This window comes from Syngnathus acus, chromosome 8, assembly GCF_901709675.1.
Source record: "Syngnathus acus chromosome 8, fSynAcu1.2, whole genome shotgun sequence".
NCBI classification, from domain to species: Eukaryota; Metazoa; Chordata; class Actinopteri; order Syngnathiformes; family Syngnathidae; genus Syngnathus; species Syngnathus acus.
Window position 1 is genome coordinate 10,249,407 of NC_051093.1, and position 20,858 is coordinate 10,270,264.

A 20,858-nucleotide genomic window follows, 5' to 3' on the forward strand; every position below is an offset into this window, starting at 1 on the left:
CGACTCTTTTCATTTGGTAAACACTTAAGTAACGCTACAGCCCTAATTGCAACGATACATTTTTCTCTGTCAGCTCTTTTTGAAAAACTGGAGAAAAAATGTGAAGTCATATTGTTTTCATTTGAATATGTGATAGGGCTCCAAAAAGCAAGGCCAAATTTAGTGCAGCGTGCCGTCGTTCTGCAGCAGCAGGTAATCCCGAACCGAGCCGGGGACGTCCAGTCGACTCGCTTGCGAGTGGCAAAGCGCCCCCAAGCAACGACGCAAAGCGCAGCGACAGAGGTGCTGCAGTGAGCGAGGCTGACCGCTCAGCTCACGCACTCGTTCGAAGAAACCCTCGTGTCCTCGCGCGAGAGGGCCGTGGTCTTCCATCCAGTCGCACCGCGGGACGTACGGGTACGAGTTCAGGATAACCTCCAAGGTTGCGGGAGAGAGGACACACCGCTTCAACGTCTGCGTGCAGACAACAGCGAACAACACAATGTATGTAACATTACAAAGGTCAGCCAGCCAGCCAGCCAGCCAGGAAGACCGTCTCCAAATGATCTAGACTGGGGCTTTTGCCAACCTTTGGTGGGACAGGTTTGGCTCCATGATTCAGGAGCATCTGTACCACTGCTTCAGGTTGTTGGTCCAAGTTGTCCTCAAGCACCTGAAAGCACCCGCAATCAGTGTTCAGCGTGACTTCCTTCTCTTGATAGTTGCGTGCTGTCGTTCGTACCTGCAGCGCACACTCCAAGGGCGTGTAGCCTGCGCTGTTGCTGACATCTGCCTTGGCTCCGGACCGCAGCAGCAGCTCCACCATGGCCGGGTTGCAATTGTGGCAAGCGTTGTGCAGCGGCGTGTGTCGCTTCTTACCGGCCGTGCGCGGGTCGGCGCCCGCGTCCAGCAACCTGCGCACCACGGCCAGGTAGCGGCCCACCTCCGACGGCTTGTCGGCTTTGGCGCAGGCGGCGTTCAGAGCCGTCTCCCCCTCCAGGTTGGTGGCCAGCACGTCGGCGCCGAGGGAGAGCAGCAGCTCCACGTGGCCCTCCAGGCCCCTGGAGGCGGCCACGTGCAGCGGAGTAAGCCTGGACTCGGCCGTCCTCGCGTTCACGTCGGCGCCGTCGTCCAGAAGCAGCTCGGCACACCTGCGGGGGGGGGGGGCATTGTCACGTCCGCTCGCAGAGATACAAAATGGGGCGACGCTATGCTCCCGAGCTCACGGTAACGAGAGGGCTGAGGCGCACAGGTGAAGAGGAGCGCTTCCGTCGGCCGTCAGCAGTTGCGCGTCCGCTCCGTGGGCCAGCAACAGTTTGACGCAGGCGGCGTGTCCTCCCGCGCAGGCATCGTGGAGCGCCGCGGCACCTCCCGGCTCAGCGTTCACCTCGGCTCCGCGGGACAAGAGCTCCTCCACGCACGCTGCGTGCCCACCGCCGGAAGCCAGGCGCAGGGCGGACGTCTGCTTCACCTTGGAGCTTATGGTCCATATGCCTGACCGAGCGAGGAACACAAGGTACACTCTGGAATGGAGTCAAAGTTAGGGCTGCTGAAGGAATAGGAGAAATAATGGTGGCCAAGTGGGAACGCTCCTACTACGGCATATACAAAGAAGAAGACTTTCACAACGAAGTGACTGCTAAGCTTCAGGAATATCAGCTGCCACGGCAACAATGGTGTTAGCTTGCCTACGGCGTTTCGCTTTGTGCGAGTCCAGCAGCCACGTCGAGTTAAATGAGTTGGCCAGCCACCGAGCGCTGAGCTGGAGGGACGTACCCATCTCCGGGGCCCACGTCATCTCCTCATGCACCGTCTCCATCTGAGCGTTGACCATGGCGGGGTCCCTGAGGACGGCATACACCCCCTTCATGTCCCCGCACATGAAGGTATTGTGGACGGCAGCGTCTCGGCAGCGGACGATAGGCGGGGCGGCCCGCACCTCCTGGAGCCGCTGCGTAGCCCTGCGGGGTGGGGGGGCTCTCGGTAGCGGCTCTCGGGTGAGTGCGCGCCTCTGGGCCAGGGCCCTTCGTGCGTCCTCCCAGTCTTGCAACTCCTGCTCGAGCCTCAGGGAGCGCAGTGATGTGGAGGAGAAGGGAAAGGTGTCCTTGGACATGACGTTTCTTGGAGAACACACATCCAAAGCTACTGCACAATGTAACTTCCATTTGATTTCTTCAAACAGGTTCGAAAAATAATACTTACTCACCCGCAACGGGAATCGCAAACACTCATTAGAAGCACATTTGTTCCTCTCTTTTATGCTCAAGCGTATACAGGGTTGCCAAATGACAACTCCTACCCGCCCGGTTATTAATAGATACTCGGCTATGTGTCAACTGATACCTGTACGTTTCTAAAAGGCTCAATAGGGGGCAGTGTTGACAAGCACAGAAAGAGCAAATCATACATGTAATTGGTGTGAATGAATTAGTGTTGAGCTATTTATTGCTAAGGCGACGGACCACGTCGAACCAGGAGGCAGGCGCGCGTGCTACATACGGGTGGGTAGACTCGATGGAAGACATGCGGGAAAAGAAAAAGGAAGGAAAAAAATACAACTGCACGAGGTGGCGGGAGGGAGGGAGGGAGGAGTACTATCTCAACAGACTTGCTTGTTCTTCGTCAAAACACGTACGTCAATCGATGCAAGACATGCGGGAAAAGAAAAAGGAAGGAAAAAAAATACAACTGCACGAGGTGGAGGGAGGGGTACTATCTCAACAGACTTGCTTGTTCTTCGTCAAAACACGTACGTCATGACGTTTGCACGAGGTGGAGGGAGGGAGGGGTACTATCTCAACAGACTTGCTTGTTCTTCGTCAAAACACGTACGTCATGACGTTTGAACGTGAGTCGCGGGCTCACCGGTTCTCCTCATGAGCCCAGCACACCAACACTAGCAAGCAGTTAGCGACTTTGGAACACCAAATCACTTGAAAACAACAAGGAGCAAACGTCCTTCGACGTCTTGTAGGGACTCGTCGTGTGAGCGATGGTAAGTAAGTGAGCGAGCTCGAAGACAAGTTAGCTTGCACGCTAGCATGATCGTACTTTTCCATTGAAGTCGCCAACATCGTCGTTTTCTATTCAAAACCAGCTTTGGATTTTTACAGAGCTGCCATCTGGGTGGGCTGTTCAGCATAGGCGAGGACTTTGACGACGAGGTGATAAAACACACCTGTCACCGCTTGCTGGCAGCACACGGACCACATTTACGTCAGCATGACCGCAAAATGTTGTTGACCCTCCCTCGTCAGGACTTGCTGGGGACTCACTGGGCTGCCGGACCTCAAAGCACTGTGCCATCCCACCCTGTGGACGCAACTCGCGTTTCCGGCACCAACCTCCAGAGAGCGTCCCTGCGTCCCACTTCGGAAACAGTTGCGCCGACTTTACGGAAGCTGTCCTCGGGCACTCGGGCTTTCCACCGGCACCTACCGGTAAACCCTGAGCCCCACTTGGGAATTGGTTCGAGGCCAGCTATCACACGGGTTCCTCCGAGAGAACCCGTCGCCAGCCTCCTCCAGCCAAATGTGGAGTCTTTGCTCGCCTCAAAGCAGGTTACTCCGGCTTTGCAGGACCTTACCTCAGGCACTCGTTTCCCGAGGCCCAATTTGCCACCCGCACTGAGCCTCCCTAAGCCCCATGTGGGGGGGGCACAGGAGAGTCCCGCCACCAATGAGCCATTCCGGCCTCTGGGCCAGAAAACCTCGCGGAAGCTTTCTTCCAGCGCTCGAGCTTGCGCTCTTCCGTCCCCCGAATCGGACTCGGGGAGGGTCAACAGGCAGCCGTGTCCCGTCCCCACCGCCGTTGTGGCATTACGCCCACTGGGTGCCACCCCCGCGGTCACTCGAGCCTCTGGATCGAACCTTCTTCAGCCAAGCGATGAGCGACCAGCTCACTCCCTTGCACCTACCGTACGCCATGTCACCGAGCCCCCCTCGGGGTTACTGCAGAAGCCCAGCGCCAATGTCGCCGCTCAGGATGACTTTGACGACTGGGACTTGGACCTTGCAGACTTGGAGGCGTGTGAACGTTTAGCGGTACCCTCTGCCCCGCTCCAGGCCCTAGGTGGAGGGACTCTTAGAGCGCCAACCTCCACAGCCACCTTGCTAGCCCCAAACACTCTTTCCAGGAGTCACTGCAAGCCTCAGCCAGCGGCGCGGAGCACCCCAGGGCCCTCGGGTCCGCCTCGAGGCCTCTTTGAGGCGGTTTCACCCGCGCTCGTAGCCTCCCCCTCTTCATCTCCCGCCTTTAGTCCGCACCCCCTCAGCACACCGTTGCTGACAAACCACCTGGTGCAGCTGGTGTCTGCGTCCAACAAGGTGTCCCGCAAGAGGCCTCGCTCGGAGCCTCGGCCGCCCAAGACTCGGCGCTTCCCGGGCCCGGCGGGCCTCCTCCCGGAGGAGGTCTGTTTCGAAGCGTTGACGTCATCCATCTAAGATGGTTTCCCTGTCCAAACGATGTCATTTAGTGAGTTTGTTCCTTTTCACCAGGCACCCAGTCACAGTCTGGATGAGATTGTGGTGTCCGTTCCCCAGATTCCCGCCTACGGTGTGGCGGCACGTCTTCCACACCAGGTAATGGCGTGCAATACTCGCATGATCCCAGGGAAGCAGGATGACGTTGCGGTTAGCGCAGGCGTCTTTTTGAAATTGAGAGCTGATTATTGGAGAGGGCAACCAGATGTGTCCCAATACCTTTGTCCAGGTTTCCTGCTCCCAAAGTGAGGAAGAGGATTTTGCCGGCCCCTGGGCGGCGATGAAGGCCGAGATGGGACTGGACGATCGGAACCCAGCGTGCTTCCTGTGCTCCTTCAGCGTGGTTATGGTGCTACGCAAGGTCTCTCTTGCTTGCCTGCTTTGCCTTCAGTCATTTTTTTCTTTCCTTATGTCTTGTTTCGTTGTGGTGGTGGTGGTGGTGGTGGCGGCGGCGGCGGCGGCGGCGGCAGGCGGCTTTGAAGCAGCTGGACAAAAACAAAGTGCCAAACATGGCCGTGATGCTCAAGAGTATCAACCACACGCATGCCGACGCTAAGGCCGTGTTCAGGGATCCTACAGGCACGTGCGGATGCACAACACACACACACACACACACACACACACACACACACACACACACACACACACACACACACTTTACTATTCCTGCACAGCAATGGACACGGCCATCTTGTTGACTAAAGGTGAGATCCGGGGCACGGTGCATCGGCGCCTCCTGGAGGAGCGCTTGGGGGAACTGAAGGTTGGCGCCGTGCTTCTTCTCAAACAAGTGAGAAAACACTTTTTAAATTCAAGTGCCACCAAGATCCTTTGATCTGAAAGCCAGTGTGGCATTTGCTTGTAGGTGGGCGTGTTCTCCCCCTCCCATTGCAACCACTACCTCAACGTGACGCCTAACAACCTTCTCAGGATCTATTCACCAGATGGAGGCTGCCACAAGGGGCAGCTGCCACCGTCGATTCTGGTGGGCGACACGCACCCAAATCGGCAAGCATCGGCGCGCTGTCCGCCCTTCAAATTTTGTTTTTCTTTCTTTCTTTCTTTCTTTCTTTCTTTCTTTCTTTCTTTCTTTCTTTCTTTCACGTAGGAGCCCTCGCCCGCCGTCGAGCCCGTAAGCTGCATGCCGCTGGTGTTTGACAATGACAACGCCGGTGCCGACGATGGGAACAAATGCAAAGATGGAAGCCCGCAAGCTTCAGGATGGGACGCAGGTGGGTTCACTCAAGTGTGTAGGATGCCAAACAATTGTGTAACCATTTCATACTAATAAAAGGGGCTGGTCACACTTGATTGCAGACGACCTTGATGAGCTGTTGGTGGCGCTCTCCGAGGACACCTACAGTCTTTGAGTTTGACAACGGACCCCGATGTCATTGTAAAAATGTTCAAAACATGCAAAAATGTGCCATTTTTTGTTGTTGTTTAAAAGTCCCCCAAGTGGCTTTCTCTGTTGATATTAGCAAAGAAAAATCTATTGCAACATTCTTTTCTCACATTGATTGATACAGGCCAATGGCTCAGTTGGCACGGTGATTGATAATAAATGGGTTGATTGTTTGTTGGAAGATTATAGATGGGTTGGGAATTAGTTTGAATTTGTGGAAGGAAAAAATGTCAATTGTAGCCTTTGATAATACCATTCATTCCATCATAATTTGCCTTGAAACTTTCACAGCCTCTCCTGCTACATATGCAAATGGAGCGCATCATATTATGCCTGATGATGCTTCATATTCCATTAAAAATGCACTCAGCAATTGTAATTGCACCGGCCCTAATTTGACACTTTTCTTTTCATCCTCAGTTACATTGAGTCCCTGGAGGAAGGTAACATTTTTCATCACTCCATTAAATTATGATTTTATTAAAGGGCATCAAGTAATCAATTTCAGTGTGTGAGAAGGTGAAATCAACTTTCTGTGAGGAACAAAAATGCAAAGGTACAAATGATTGAGCTCGTGGGTCACGAGGGCCGACCGCATCATTTGCTTGCAGGCAAGTAGCTTACCAGGGAGGGGAGGGGGTCATTGTGATTTCCAAGTCACGTGGTGATCCTTTGAAAATATAGGGTCTGATATTTATCTTTCTTAGTGTAAGAAATAATTCAACACTGTCTTCCCGTAAATGAGTAGGATTCATGATTAAATACAGCTCCGGAGCTAAGGAGATTCCTTCGGTAATTGGAGGCGGTTCCAAAATGACGTCACGGACGCACGTTGTCCTAATGAAAATTGGGTTCGCGCCCGCCTGACCTGGGGGGGGGGGGTGTGCAGCTTCACGCAGCTCCCGCCTGCCCGCCCACCTGCCTGCCCGCCCGCCCACCGGAAGACGGACGAGGTGGCGGAAAAGTCACGCCAAAGTGCCTTCATTCAACATCAATGGGGCGACTGGAAACTAACTTCCTTCCTTCCTACCTTGCTTGCTTCCTTCCTTCCTTTATTAGAAGGGCAACTACAGCCGCAGAATAATGAATATCGTCGCCAAAGCCACCAAATTGCAGGGCCAGCTTGAAAGTAGGTGAACCGTCAACTTTCGCCGTGTTCGAGGGAGTAGCGTAAAAGTCCAACTTTTCTCTTTTATATGCATGCTAGAAATGCTCTTAATCACCTCTTTTGTTCACTGAAGGCTTTCATATTTGATGTTTGCTGCCTTTTCCTCCGTGACGGATTTTCTGGAGGCTCGAAATCAGTTTTTAGAATGCTTGGAGTTGAAGGGGAGACATGGAAACCCGCAATTGCTCTTTTGTGTATGTTCCATTTGCACTTTCAGAAAAAAATATTATATTCTTCTTATCTTCTAATCTTATATTAGCTTTATTTTAATGTGCTTTTAAAAAGAATTACGTTTTTTTCCCCATAGTACTTTCTATTACACAGTTTAAAATGTACACTGAGAGATTACATTGCCGGCAGTTTTCTTGGCATGAGCATCACATTCTTGAAAAATATGCTTTTGAGTATTATTTCTTTCATGCTCAATAGATATTTTGTGAGCCTGCTGTGCCGTGTGCGGAAAATGTCATTTCAACCATCATCCTGCCTTTCCAGGCAGGCCTGCCCTGCCTCCCCCCCCCCCATATGAAGAGTCTCACAACAAGGATGCTTTCCTCATCTCCCCTGGTGTGCCAGCCAGCGATGGCGTGCTACCTCTGACCTCCCCCCGCCTCAAGTTTCTTTTTTGGTCCTACTCCCTCCTTCCTAACATCACAGCTCACTTCTGCTTCACTTCCCATGACACCAAATACACCCCCCCTCTCCCCCCACTCCTCCACAAAGAACTACTATCCATCCATTTGTCTGTCAGTCTGCGTCTTAGCCATCTTCCTGCTTCTCGTCCGTCCGCCTGTGTCTATCCGAGGTGACGGGATGTGGAAGTGTGAGGGCGAGAAGGAGGGGAGGGGAGGGGAGGGAGTCGACCAACCTTTTTTCTCGCCCCCCCTCCTCTCTTTTCTCTCTCACGCACTCCCTCTCTCTTTCTCCGCCGTTGTCAGGCACCACCACAGATGAGCAGGAAAGAGGCGGGCGAGCGGATGTAGCCGGACGGAGGACGCCAGGAGGAGTTTGGATGGGCGCGCGCGACTAAACACTGGCTTGGATCACAAAGGGCTGAGCCAGCCAGCCAGCCAGCCAGCAGCCAGCCAGCAGCCAGCCAGCCAGCAGCCAGCCAGCAGCCAGCCAGCAGCCAGCCAGCCAGCCAGCAGCCAGCCTTCGTCCCTCATCTCACACACTCGCGCCGGATGTCTCCTCGCTCGCTAGGCTGAAGACGAAAGGTGCTGGCCGTCCGTCCGTCCGTCCATCCGTCAGTTGCGCGCATGGGAGAATCTGCCACGCTTGGACATGTGTGATGTGTGTGTAAGACTGCACGCAAGAGTGGCTGCTTGAGTCCTGTCACTCTGGAATTTGGTGAGTGCGTACAGGATGGGATGGATGGGACCAGGATGGTTGCCTTCACGTTTCCGTTCAAAATGAAGTATTCTTGAATTTTCTCTTATTTTTCTTTGAATTTTTAATTTTAGATATACATGCTTTTAGTTTTCCCATTTTGAGTAGACTTTTGCACTTATTTTGTTTTTGTCATTTATTAGCAATATATGTCTATTTTTTAAATGATTAAATGCGGTCTTTTTTCAATGTTGTTCAACTTTTTTCTATTTCTCCAAATGTATTTCACATTTAAAATACATTTCAATTCGATTTTATTGGAAGACATTCATTTTGTTTTCAAATGAAGCTAAATTTGATTTAAAATGTCATTGTATTTGAAACATACATTTGATTGTCAATGTTAACAAAATCAAACATGTTCTTTATTTCTTTTCATTTTAATGCAAGCTTTTTTTTTTTCCCCCATTCCGTTGGATTTCTTTGATGACAGTCCCTGAACCTTCTAAAGCTGACATGTGTATTGGGCGCAGGTGCGAGAGTGCGGGGGAAGAGCGGGCTTCCCGAGGTGACGGAGCCCCCGCCGACGATGGACCTGAAGGAGAGCTGCGGAAGCCGAGAGAGCTCCAGCCTGCGTCCGGGCTCCTGGCGGGCCTTCGCCTTCGGCAGCACCCTGCACGGACTGCGCTTCGTCTTCCCCCGCTCGGGCGGCGGCGGGACGGCGCGCCGCCTCCTGTGGGCGGCGGCTCTGTTGACCTGCACGGCCCTGCTGGCCCTGGAGAGCGCCGAGCGTCTGGCCTACTTCCTGTCCTTCCCTCACGTGACCAGCGTGGACGCGGTGGTGTCGGGCAGCCTGGTCTTCCCCGCCGTCACCGTGTGCAACCTCAACGCCTACCGCTTCGGGCGGCTGACGCGGAATGACCTGTACCACGCCGGCGAGCTGCTGGCGCTGCTGGACGTGCACCTGAACGTCTCGCAGCCTCACCTGGCCGAGCCCGACGTGCTGGACTTCCTGCGGGAGCGGGCCAACTTCACGGCGTACAAGCCCAAGGCTTTCAGCATGCGCGAGTTCGCCGAGCGCGTGGGACACGACCTGCGGGAGATGATGCTCTACTGCCGCTACCAAGGAGACGAGTGCAGCCACCGAGACTTCCAGACGGTAAGTAAGTGCGCGGCGACGGGATCGAGGAAAATGTCACTCGGGTTCACAGATGAGTCGCCTGCCTGTGGATTGAAAGTGCATCTTTTCCTGCCAGGCTAAATTTGGCCTCTGCGTTCAGGGTTCATTTGTCTCGGTTTGCGCGTTCCGGCTGCCAAATTGAAAGGCCGCTTGTGATCTTTTCAAGGCCTTCATGTCAGAGCAAAGTCGACACCCACTTGTTGCCGCCTCATCTGATTGTTGTGAATTGTTACGAGTTGCTTGCCGTTGCTCTTTTGTCTGCGACTTCATGCCAAAACTTTTCTCCGACTTGCCGCAAAACTTAAGGATGAGTGAGTGAGGCGAGGCAGGGGCCAAGAAAGAATTGGTTCCATTCAGGAAGCTGGGCTCCTTTTATCCCCCCCCCCTCAACTCTCAGTGTGTCTGTCATGTTTGAAGGTGGTCTACCAATGCTTTGGTCTTGGTGCTGCGGTTGTGGCGTGGCTTCCATCATGGCAATTGTGAACAATTTGAATAGCGCGCTTTCCCTGTACTTGCCATTCACGATGCAACTTTTCTTCCATTTCTCACTCAATAATGCATGAAGGCGCTAAGCGTAGCGTATGAATTGTTAAGACTCGGCGGTCCGGTTCGCTTACGTCGGCCGGCACACGCTGTAAACAAACGGCCCAGCCTCTGGCTGTTGGATCCGCTGATGTGCCGCTGATCCGCTTTTGGCCTTGGCGGTCGGACTCCATGACACAAAAGGCTAGTTTCGGATGGAGCAACTTGAAGGTGTCAATTATTCATGTTTGTGGCAACCATGTCGGTCAGCACAACTCAAATCAAGCAAGCTGTTTGCTCCGAAACAATTTGCTGTGTTGTTTTTACACAAGAAGGTCAATGAAGTTTGTAAAGTCTTTTCTAGAAAACAAAATGAAACGACCGAAAGATATCATACTTCAAAGAATTCCAATCTTGACTTGGCACGAAAGAGTATTTTCGTCGCTTTTTCCATTTCAAGCTGTTGGCCATGACTAGACTGCCGGTCGAATCCATTTTCTTCAGTTTTGACTCATTGTGACAGTCGGCTTGCCCTCTTCTGTCGCGGTTAGCCTGCGTAGCCTGGCGAGTCCCCGCTTGTCTCCCCTTCGCGGCCATCTTGGATGTGGTAGGTCACGTTGGAAAGTGGCTTTGTAGTGGACTTGACGACAAGAGAGGCCTCTCTTGTGTTTGGCCGCCTGTTGCTCCAGCTGCTCCCAGCCCGCCCGCCCGCCCGCCCGGCTTGTCAGCTCGCCTTACCGTAGCGACGTACCTTCACCTCCCCGCCCGCGGATGCCGAAAAATCCCCAAACTGGAAGCTGTCACCAGCGTCATGCCATATTTTTTGCACCGATGCACGGCGTGAGCGTCACCTCGCATCGTTGTCAACACATGCGTGCGCACGCTAGATTTGGTCAAATCTGGAATCTTCCTCATTGAGCTCTAACTGGCACATTGGAAAGAATTCCTCATGACATCACTTTCTGCAAATGTTCTCCCATGGCAAGGCTTTCCGTGTCGTGTGACTCGGCAGTGGAAAAGTAGGGCCGCCCGCGCGCAATTTGGCATGCTAACTGGCAAGTTGATGCAGAAATAGACAGAGTGGGAAGGGAACCCAGACATAGTTCATCATTGAACGACTGGATCATTACTTCAGGAGATGCCAACAAATCAAATGTCACAACTTTGGTCACGTAAAGGCTAGCATACATCATCATTTGTAAATGAGCCTAGCACTCTGTTCTTGTATTTTCTTAACACATACAATGGTGAAATGAAATCGAAAGAATGAATCCGTTTCTGCCATAGTTTTCCTTCAATTCAATGAACACTGTGCTGCTCCTTGTGGGGTGTGCGCGCGCGCTTTGGTCACCAGGGGGCAGTATAACCAGGGTAGTATACACACAGATGGAGCTTGTATCATATCGATTGAAATGTGGCACTCGTTTTTGCTTGTAAATATAAATGTAGCACTCCTTTGCTTGCGTTGAAATATCCTTTGCTCGTATCCTGGCGTGGATTGTTTGCAAACTTTCTGCATTGGCCTATCGAACGTCTCTAAATATTCCACAGCGTGAGCATTGTCATTTGTCTTTGCGAGCGAATCCCCCTGAGCTGATTGCTCACTCGCTCGCTCCCTGTGGTCTTTTACAAATGAGCTGCTCGTTAGTTTGTTCCGGACGCGGGCTGATTTCGACCCAGACGCCGTAAGTGGGCGGATCTTCCGCACTTTTCTCTGCTGATCACCTCAGCCCGAGATGAACGTTAACGGCGTCAAGCTTTGTTTTTTTTTAACACATCCTGGCACGTCTGAGACCTGTGCCATTAAATGTGCTTAGAGGAGGAGAGGCCGGAACCTGGCCCACGCACACTCCGCAATGTGTGGATGATGATGATGTGGATGATGCTGATGCCAGTGGTGTAAACAGTGGGAAGGCATCGATTTGGCTTGTGGTCTTGCCTCCATCTATATCTCATACTTTTATGACTTTTATTTATTGACTGCTTAGTGGACAGCTTCCAAAAGCAAACACACACACACATACGCTGTCGATGAGGTCTATTTATTCTATATTGGATGTTGGCCGACGTTCATGCAGGCGAACAAGATGTAGCCTTGTCTGTCTTGAGTGGAGAAAAGTGCTAATTATAACGCTGTGTGTTTTGTTGTGCTAAAAACATCCGACTGCCCTTTCACACCGTAGTCAGTTGTGCGTGTTCAAGACGACACTTCAGTCATTTTTGGTGCGGGGTTAGGCCCCCATGTCTATCGTTGATTTCTTATGTACATAAATGCTGAAAAGGACAAAGAATCCCCCGTCTGCGATGAATTGAAAATGTGTGCTTTCCAAGCCGCCGTTCCTGCGCTTGCTCTCTTCAACCCGCTCGCTACCAAGCAGTAGCGGTCCCTGGCCCATTTGGTACCGGGCTATGGATACGATGACTGCAATTTTGTTACTCCTCGCAATCAACTTCTCATTTGCACTAAATATTATGCTCCCGTCTCGCATCCCGGCAGTTTGCTATTATTTCCTCAGCCAGTTAAGAATATAACAATAAGCGAGTCGGCTTAAAAGCCAAGTTTCAAACATGCCGACGAATCAGCGCGCTTTGTTTAATGTTTCCCGGCAGGACAGTGTGACTGGCGGACTTTTAAGAGTGTTTCTCCTAAAAGACCGTCTTGTTTAACAGCATCTTTTATGTTTCTGCCTTGCATGACGGAAGCCTAAAAAAAAAAAAATCTATATGAACCTCCTTTTTTTTTTTTTTATCACCCGCTCTTTGAATGGAAGCCCATTTGTTCAGCACTGCAGTATGCTTCTAAAATGTCGTCCGCTACCCTTTCGCTCAACAAAATTACATCTGGCCAGTGTGCTGCCCGAGCGAGCGGCCAGAAAAATGAAAGGTGAGGCCGTGAAAAGACGAGACGGGATGCGGGGTCATCCCTCCACGCCGGAGGAATACACGGGAATGCTTTTAGCCGCCTGTTCCTCTGACAGTAACGTGTCGAAATAAATCATTTGCGGTGTCCGCTGTCTGTACACGTGTCTTTCAATCTTATTGTTTGTTAGCCTTTGCTTTTTTTGTAACGCCGTTAGCATTTGAGCAAGAAGTGTAAACTCTCCTTCTTGATTCCAGTAAGGTGTCATGGATTTTTGTGCCCGAGTCAGAGCACCAAATTGACACGTGCTTCTCGTTCAGCGCGTCGCTCGCTTCCTCCATCCCGCCGATGGAGTCGGCGGCTATTGTGAGGAGCGCCGAGACTGAAACGCTCGTCACTGCCAGACTGGAATGACTTCCCTTATGACAGCCTTGACTGCAGAACTATTGATTTTTTTTTTTCCTTCTTCTTCTTCTCCCGCTTCCAGCAAAAGGAAAAAGCCAAAAGTGTCATTTCTTGACGACATGAAGCTTAGCCTTTTCACCCACTGCTCAAGGTGTTGCAAATATCGTCAATATGCTTATGAATGGACTCCCTGTATGGTTCTCATTGCCCAGCATATACAATTGCCAATGAGCGCTCAATCTGGAATGTAACCGTGTCACCTGGCAACAACCTCTGGTGCCATGTACGTCGCGTCGCGTCGCGTGTGCAAGAAATGGCTTGAAATGCATGGTGCAATGTAAATGAACTCCATAGAAAGAGGCTCTGCTGCGTTAGGATTCTCTTGAGGGCATTAAAGGCATCATATGTGACGGTTGCCCAGACGCCGCCGCGGGTCCTTGATTAGAAAAGCGGCCGTTCCATTCGTTTTAAAGCCCATTATCAACTCGTCCTTTGGCCGACTACCTTGAAAGTCGACGCTTATGCTGCCTTTGATATTCATTCTAACACGGTCAAAGTGGCTGCTGAGCTGCAGGCCAACTGGAGGCCAAGCTCTTTCTCTTTGCGCCGCCAGTAGCTAGCCCCGTGCTATCCGCGCTCGCTCCTGCACAAAACAATTAGCGTCAACTTAGTTTGCCGGCGCTTTTGCCGTGCTAATTTCCATGCACTCGCTTAATCTCTTTTTTTTTTTTTTTTTTTTTTTTTGTGTGAAAAGAAAGACAACAAAAAGGCAGCGTTGGCGGAATCCCACGTTTGGCCATTGTCGGCCATCTTTCCCCGGAAGATGGCTTTGGGGGAGGCGGGCTATTTTTGACAAGTGACCTAGATAAACACCCTGCGATCCTTCATGGCTGCAGTGGCTGTCGTAGCCAGATGTTGCGTTTACCGACAGAAGAAGAAGGAGGCGAGGCTCAAGCCACTCCTTCCAACTTAGTTAGTCATGCTGAGTCCATTGATACCCTTCTTTTTTGGACCATTATTATGCTGTAGTTAGAGCTAATTATTCGCTGTCAAGTGCAATGAGGTTTAATGAAATGATCACGCCCAATTAACTGGGAATATGCGTGTTGAGGTTCAACATTTAGCACTTGTAGAACCATCGATTGGAACCGATCCATTCAATTGGCCACCTTGTATTCCGTTCTAAACATCATTCTGAGCCGTGCCGTTGACCCCCCCCCCCCCACACACGCACACTTAGCCATCCTAAGTTAACGGATCCCCCGATGTGTCCAATTAGCCCAAGATGGAGGAGGCAGATGCAGGGTCTGATGGTGCAACGCGACTCCATAACGGCTCGCTAATTAGCCGATACATGGCAGGCCGGCGTTTGCGGCCGCGTCCCTGCATATTAGCGCAGTAATTAGCCATAGCCACGTCCCATTTGCTTTTCTACATATCTCTTTGTTTTACAGTGGCGCCTGGCTTTTGCGTATGGCCGCCTCCGTGTTTGTGCCCGGCCCGGGTGAGGGTGACGCCCGGCGTCACCGCGGCTGCGTTATTCGCCATCTCCACTATTCATAGATGCTATTAAAATAGCAGTGGCAGCACCCAGTGCGTGGTTGAAACCTTGGCAAATTCAGCTACCCCTGGAAACCAAATCCATGATATTATTCCTTCTCACCAGACTTGAGTTGGCAAATGGTCAGATGGAAGTGACAAAACCCCCAAATGGTTGTCATTTGGTGTCAAGCATCTGTCTGGCGTGTCTGGTGAGGTGCGATGACATCACGCGTTAGCTTTCAGAAGCAGGCATGCAGGGTGCATTGTGCTACTACCTACGTGGTCGACAGCGCGCCACCTCCTCGGCTGGCCTGCTCGCGTCTGATGGCATCATTCTCAAAAGATGAGCCAAGGGTATAAAAAGACGCTGCGTGCGTGCGTGCGGGCGGGCGGGCGGGCGGGTTTCAAGATGAATAACACCACTGTCCATCGGCCACTTTATGGACTCGCTTGTCAGTACTGTCAAGTCGAAGAACCTTTGATTGCAGCAATTAGCTGCAATTGTATGATTACGACTGCGCAGGCTTGGACACTTTGGCAGGCTTGCTTTGCTCGCCGCCGTCTTGAAGTTTTGCATTGACGCCGCATGGCCAACGTCCTTTTTGACAAGTCAGCCACCGAAATCGAATCGACATGTCTATCCCGATCAGCCCCGCCCGCGCATAAGTTCCAAGAAGCTGCCATTTGAGCCACCACAGTCGCCCATCTTTCAAAGCTGATCTTATCCGAATGAGAGCTTACAATGCGTTAGGAAAGTGTCATCATCATTTTAGCCATTTCCATGGCTCAAGGGTATAAACAGAGCCATATTGCCAGGGAGTTTTGTTTCCGTGGTTACAAGTGGTCAGCGGGGGAAATTGATGACTCACCATAAACTCATTTAGCCAAGGTCAGAGTCAGACCACACGTGTTGAAATCCATACAACCGAATTGTATTTTTTCACTTTGACATTCATTCATTCATTCCTTTTTAATCTGGCAACTCCAAGATTGTCAGCATTGCGTGTTTCTCATCCCAAATGTATTTATGTACTTTTTTATAGGTGCCTTTAAATTGGAGACGTTGTTGTGAGCTAAAGGTAAAGGTAAAGGTAAAGACCCAATGATTGTCACACACACATCTGAGTGTGGCGAAATTTGTGCGCGAGAAAAGACCAACAAGCCTTCAAAATATTGGTGCAACGCTGACAGAGAGATCAGAAAACAAAGAACAAATCCATGTAATCTGCCACATCATAATTAAAGCCCCAACCAGAAAAGAAAAGAAAAGAAAAGAAAAGAAGCGGGTTGCTCAGACAACAACAAAAATAACACCCTTTGATTTCTTTCTCTCTTTCTCTCTTTCTTTCTCTCTTTCTCTCTCTCTTTCTCTCTCTTTCTCTCTTTCTTTCTCTAAAGCCCAAAGCGCCTTCATTAAGGCAAGGCAAGCCAAGGCTGCATCTCCGGCTGTCGATTGGTAATCAATCCGTGTTGTGGAAGGTCGTCTGGCAAGAGCAACTTTGGCCGTTTGGGAGGCTTTTAATCCGACCTCACCGACGTTGGCCTCCCTCTTATGGAGTGGTGACGCAGCCCAAATGACAAGCGCGTCTCTCCAGCCTCCCCGGCCCGGCACATCCACTCTGCGAGCCGGCGTGTCACTCTCGGACTGCTTAGAGCGCATCCATTATTCACCGGGCGCTCCCCAAGGTGGCGGCGGCGGCGGCGGCGGCGGCAATGCATCTCGCTTGCGGCAGGGAGGGAGGGAGGGAGCGAGCGCCCGAGTTAACCCGAGTTAACGAGTCGCCGAGCAAAGCAATCAGGCTCGTCTGCGCGGGTCCATTTCAAGTAGTTGTGGCAGCCATGTTGGACTCCTAATGCCAACGTATCGCACGGAACCAACGTCGTATCTAAAGTACTGACTTTTAATAGCTTAACCTTGAAATTGAATGGACTTGTCAGGAGTAGAGCCACAAAAGTCTGCCCATATTGTTTGAGACAAAGGCTCATTTTGGCTCCTTGAATTTTGAAACGTCCACATCAGCGCAGCCCTTTCATCGTAAAATGAAGCTCAGGCTCCAAAACGACTGGCGCTACTAATTCACTCTCTTTCCAAGTCGATCTAAAAACAGCTGCTATATTTCATTTTACACTCGCACGCGCTTGAAATCTGTTGTAGTCCGAAATGCATTTTTGCACCAAATCTAAACGGGGCTGCTCATTTTGGATCCTCCTTGACAAAGCAAAGCAAAGCAATCAGCCAGCGCAGACTCGAGTGGATCATTTGAAATATTTGTCACGTCGGGCTCCCATCGTCTTTGCCATCAAGCGGAACAAACGCGGTATCTCGGCTCGTATGTTCCGCTGGCCGAATGCAAAAGTGGCCCAATCCTTCTTTTTGGATACGAGGGTCCTGCGACAGAGCCAGAATGTCATCCATCCATCATCTCCATCCAGCAGACGAGTCTCATTGAGTCTCTGTCCTCCTATTTGTGCCGGTGTTTGGTTTGTCGGAAAGACCGTATTGCTCCCCCCCCCCCCCGCTAGGACCTAAAGAAAAACATTCATTATTCATGTTGCCGCCTGCTGGCTACTCATTTAGATCTCTTATTTATAAGCGTGATGGTGACTCAGCTTCAGCCTTAGTTACGTTGTCTGAGGATTCATGCATCCTCCATGCTGCACCATAGCTCAACAGTTTGTATACATTCCACCAATTGTTTGTGATGCCCGGAGGCCTCTTCTATTCCATTTCTTTTTATTCCACCGCAGCACGGTGAAGCAGCATGCGGCTTCAAATCATAGTCCAGACGTGAAATGAAACCAGAGTGAGGAGTTGCAGTGCAGCCAGCTGAGAAGTGAGTGGATGAGATGACTGCAAGATGCTGGCGCTCACTAGTGATCAGTCGCCTCTATCCAGGCGTAATCCATCTATTACGTTAGATTGAGCGCAAATCAATTGCTCGTGCCCGCTGAGTGATGCACAACTCTTGTGGCGTTACCCCAGACGACCGTTAGCTCCTCTGTCCCGATACTTTTGCATTGTCTCCGCGTGAAGCCTTTTAAACCGGCAGAGCGGATCATTTTAATTGCTTCCTCGTCGTAATTGACATTCATTAATTACCCCCCAAAAAAATCATCAGATTAACAGGGGGGGGGAAATAACAAATATAAAATGCCAAGCTGAGGCGAGGTAGCGAATGACACCCACGTGTTTGGAAACCATCACTGTCAAATGCTCACAGCAGGAGATGCCAGGGCTCAAAAGGAGGCGTAAGGTTTCGGCCAAGTTTTGATAAGATGTAATGAACAGTTCAACACATTTAATAACTCTTTTCAGAGGCCCTCAAAACACTCAAGTATCGAAAACTCGTGTGGGCCGATTCATTCATCTGCGCTTTTTGCTTTCGGGAGGGAGTAAGCGCTCCCTGGTGCTCCGTGGTCTTTTCCAGGTCTCTTTCAAGCTTGCCATTGCCTTCAGCAAAAAAAAGGAAGAATGAACGAAAATTACCGGCGCTGGATACAAATGTATGTTAAGAATATAATCCAGCTTTTTTGAATATTCATTTGAAACATGTCTTCTGACTTTTGGAATTGTACAGTGCTAACGCTAACGTGACAATAGACGCATCCCCGGGGGCCAGGCCGCCCGCCTGAGCCGACAGGATTTCCGACAACGTCTGACACGGCCCTTGACGTCGGAACACCCGCTGATTTTCCTCGTTCGCCGACGTGACCTCTCGCAGGGTTTGTCGAACGACAAGTTGGCAAGCGATACACGTTGGCCGCCGCCGCCGCGTACATTGGGCTCCGAGTTCAGCGCAACAAGCGATGAGAGAAATCTCGCAAGGCTCAACGGCGCATCAATAATTCAACAAGCGCTGCCGTGACGAGCGGAACAAAGAGGAGAGCGACAAAAGAAAAGAAAAATCGGAACAAGACCATGAGTGACGCTTACAAACTGTCTGCTGGAAATATTAAAGGCGGCTGGCTGGCCGGCTGGCTGGCTGGCCAGCTGGCTGGCCGGCTGGCTGGCTGGCTGGCCGGCCGACTGGCTGGCTGGCTGACGCACGCACGCACGGCCCGCCCGCACGCCCGCCAAGGGTTTTGATCATTGTTGTTTTCCCTCCGCTTCCTTTCAGTCGCACTCACCGCATCCTAATTAGTCGGCCTTGACAAGACAATTAGCGGCAATTTCTATGTACGTGTTTACGTCTGGCAATTAGACTCAACAGAACGACAGCAACGAAGGAAAACCTCATTGATAGATTGTCTGATATTTATGCCAAGCGAGCGGCGGCGGCAGGCAGACTAGTCAGCAGAGTTATGTTGCGGCCGTACATGAATAATAAAGCGAGCGTCCATGTCGATCTGTACGTACGTATACACGTGAATGGCAAACTACTCCTGAATAAATCATGCATACGTACAGTTGAGAATGGGAATAGTCAGCAGAATTGTCCGGGGCAACTACTTGAATATTAAATCGCGTACAGTGTGCTGCAATTTGTTTTTTTCTTCTTCTATAGTACAAGGCCTGAACGCAACTTCTCCAAGAGCAGCAGCAGTTTATAACGACAACAAAAAAAACGAAAAATATCTCGCCAGGGATGGGACACTGTGACTTACTCCCCCAAAAAATCCAAGGCAGCACACTTTGGCAGAGGTTCAAAGTTGACTATGCTCCGCGTTTAGTAAAGGCAGGAAGCGCGTGCAAAGTGCTTCCCAGGCAAGAGAACACGTGTGGCAATGAAACCAATGACTCCTTGCGCTCTTATCTTTGACACCTGTGCTGCTTTTGTTCCCGCTATTCCTCCCTGTTCCCGCCGTCGCCACCGCCACCTTCATCTTTTATTTAGCCCGGCACGGCACGGCCGGCCGGCCTCTAGCACTACCTCCACGCTTGTTTTATGGCCTCCAGCGTGCAGCCGACTTTCACTGCCTCGTAGATTTATACGGCATCAGCGCCCGCCGCGCTTTTTGTGCCTGGAGAGGAAAGTTCCGCACCCCCCGGTGCGACTAAACACAGATGGACAGAGGACATGGACCATTTCGTGGTCATTAGCTGACTGAGCTAGCTGACTGAGCTAGCTTACATGCGCGAGGAAAACTAGCGTGGACAATGTGACGGCTCACATCTTTTGCTTTAGTTGGACTTTTTGCGAGCGCAGCACGGCGTTGCGCCGAACGTCTGTCCTTCCGCGCCATCTTTTTAGCGAGGTGTCAATCAAGTCTCCCGGGAGGCCATCTCTCTCTTTTTTTTTTTTTTTTTGGCTCTTGCTCTCACTTTATCTTCATCCTCCTCCCATCTTTGATGCTGTAGTCTCCCTCATATGAGGCTCTGGCTCTGGTGAGATTTCCATGCCATGGTTGCGAAGGGAGCCTCTCACTTGTTTGCAAGCGTCTTCATTCGGCAGAGGAAAACCTTTTCAGCACGAGCAATGAATCATCAGGTTGTTCTTTTTTTATAGCGCCGACCGGTAATAAAAGAGCGCAATTTCCGCCTTTTTTCCCCGTTCTATTTAAACGGCGCCCTCACAAAACGAGGGAAGCAAAATGGGCCGTGATTATAGTACCTGGAAAAGATGAAGCTTCAAGATTCAATGAGTGTCGATAAATGTTTTCTCCGTGTGCAGAAAATGTTGTGTTTGGTTTTTGTTTTTTTACCTTCTCGTTGCCGCGTTGAGGTGCCTGCCGCTGTCACAGAATAGGGTGGTGACAAAGAATCAATTTTCTGTCTTTTGAGCTGGCCTGGCAAATGTAAAAAAGCAGCAAAGGGAATACAAAATAGGCTGGCTCGGGTGTTAATGTGCTTTAATGCTTTGGGTGTTCCCTTGGACGAGCCCTTTTGTAAAAGCTTCCCCCCATTGTCGCTAAACGGCACCTTGAAAGGAAAGTTTTCATCTTTGACATCCTAGTCCTACTCGCACCCCCTTGACTGGATTCTGTATTCCGTATTTGAATGAATCCAATCAAATTCAGGTCTCACTTGTAATTATTGCCTCGGCACT

General features: G+C 50.9%; 3 protein-coding genes across 6 annotated transcripts in view; 2 read left to right on the plus strand and 1 right to left on the minus strand.

Annotated features, from left to right (window-relative positions):
- Positions 1 to 4: 4 nt before the first annotated feature.
- asb16 (ankyrin repeat and SOCS box containing 16) lies at positions 5 to 2,543 on the minus strand. 3 transcript variants are annotated; one of them, XM_037256946.1, is made up of 6 exons: positions 2,186 to 2,541; positions 1,756 to 2,099; positions 1,206 to 1,473; positions 722 to 1,130; positions 569 to 652; positions 5 to 453 (listed from the first exon to the last, which is right to left on the minus strand). In XM_037256946.1, exons 1-6 carry the CDS (start codon positions 2,209 to 2,211, stop codon positions 160 to 162), a joined length of 1,425 nt encoding a protein of 474 aa, XP_037112841.1. In that variant the 5' UTR covers positions 2,212 to 2,541; the 3' UTR covers positions 5 to 159. The 3 variants fall into 3 exon arrangements, with proteins under 3 accessions (XP_037112841.1, XP_037112842.1, XP_037112843.1); XM_037256947.1 differs by having other exon boundaries at positions 160 to 453; positions 1,756 to 2,121; positions 2,186 to 2,543; XM_037256948.1 differs by having other exon boundaries at positions 160 to 453; positions 2,182 to 2,543.
- Positions 2,045 to 6,244, plus strand: hrob (homologous recombination factor with OB-fold). 2 transcript variants are annotated; one of them, XM_037256944.1, is made up of 11 exons: positions 2,045 to 2,161; positions 2,861 to 2,974; positions 3,093 to 3,143; positions 3,237 to 4,388; positions 4,476 to 4,559; positions 4,690 to 4,821; positions 4,931 to 5,039; positions 5,165 to 5,250; positions 5,326 to 5,446; positions 5,567 to 5,692; positions 5,778 to 6,244. In XM_037256944.1, the coding sequence occupies exons 2-11, from the start codon at positions 2,972 to 2,974 to the stop codon at positions 5,828 to 5,830; spliced, it is 1,917 nt and encodes a 638-aa protein (XP_037112839.1). In that variant the 5' UTR covers positions 2,045 to 2,161; positions 2,861 to 2,971; the 3' UTR covers positions 5,831 to 6,244. The 2 variants fall into 2 exon arrangements, with proteins under 2 accessions (XP_037112839.1, XP_037112840.1); XM_037256945.1 differs by lacking the exon at positions 2,045 to 2,161 and having other exon boundaries at positions 2,750 to 2,974; positions 5,326 to 5,445; positions 5,569 to 5,692.
- A 663-nt stretch (positions 6,245 to 6,907) lies between these two features.
- asic2 (acid-sensing (proton-gated) ion channel 2) overlaps positions 6,908 to 20,858 on the plus strand; it is a 61,372-nt gene continuing 47,421 nt past the window's right edge. Inside the window, exons 1-3 of the mRNA XM_037256506.1 lie at positions 6,908 to 6,994; positions 7,972 to 8,250; positions 8,896 to 9,521. Coding sequence (XP_037112401.1) covers positions 8,952 to 9,521 — 570 coding nt within the window. The 5' untranslated portion in view covers positions 6,908 to 6,994; positions 7,972 to 8,250; positions 8,896 to 8,951. The remainder of the gene's footprint in view (positions 6,995 to 7,971; positions 8,251 to 8,895; positions 9,522 to 20,858) is intronic.

Bases quoted from the DNA above. Each gene is read 5' to 3' on its own strand.
- hrob (XM_037256944.1), top strand. The intron at 4,560-4,689 runs GTAATGGCGTGC...ACCTTTGTCCAG, and splicing joins CGGCACGTCTTCCACACCAG to GTTTCCTGCTCCCAAAGTGA. The intron at 5,693-5,777 runs GTGGGTTCACTC...ACTTGATTGCAG, and splicing joins AGCTTCAGGATGGGACGCAG to ACGACCTTGATGAGCTGTTG.
- asb16 (XM_037256946.1), bottom strand. From the start codon at position 2,211: ATGAGTGTTTGCGATTCCCGTTGCGG. The intron at 1,131-1,205 runs GTGAGCTCGGGA...CCCCCCCCGCAG, and splicing joins GCCTCAGCCCTCTCGTTACC to GTGTGCCGAGCTGCTTCTGG. The intron at 454-568 runs GTTGGCAAAAGC...GTCTGCACGCAG, and splicing joins CCAAACCTGTCCCACCAAAG to ACGTTGAAGCGGTGTGTCCT.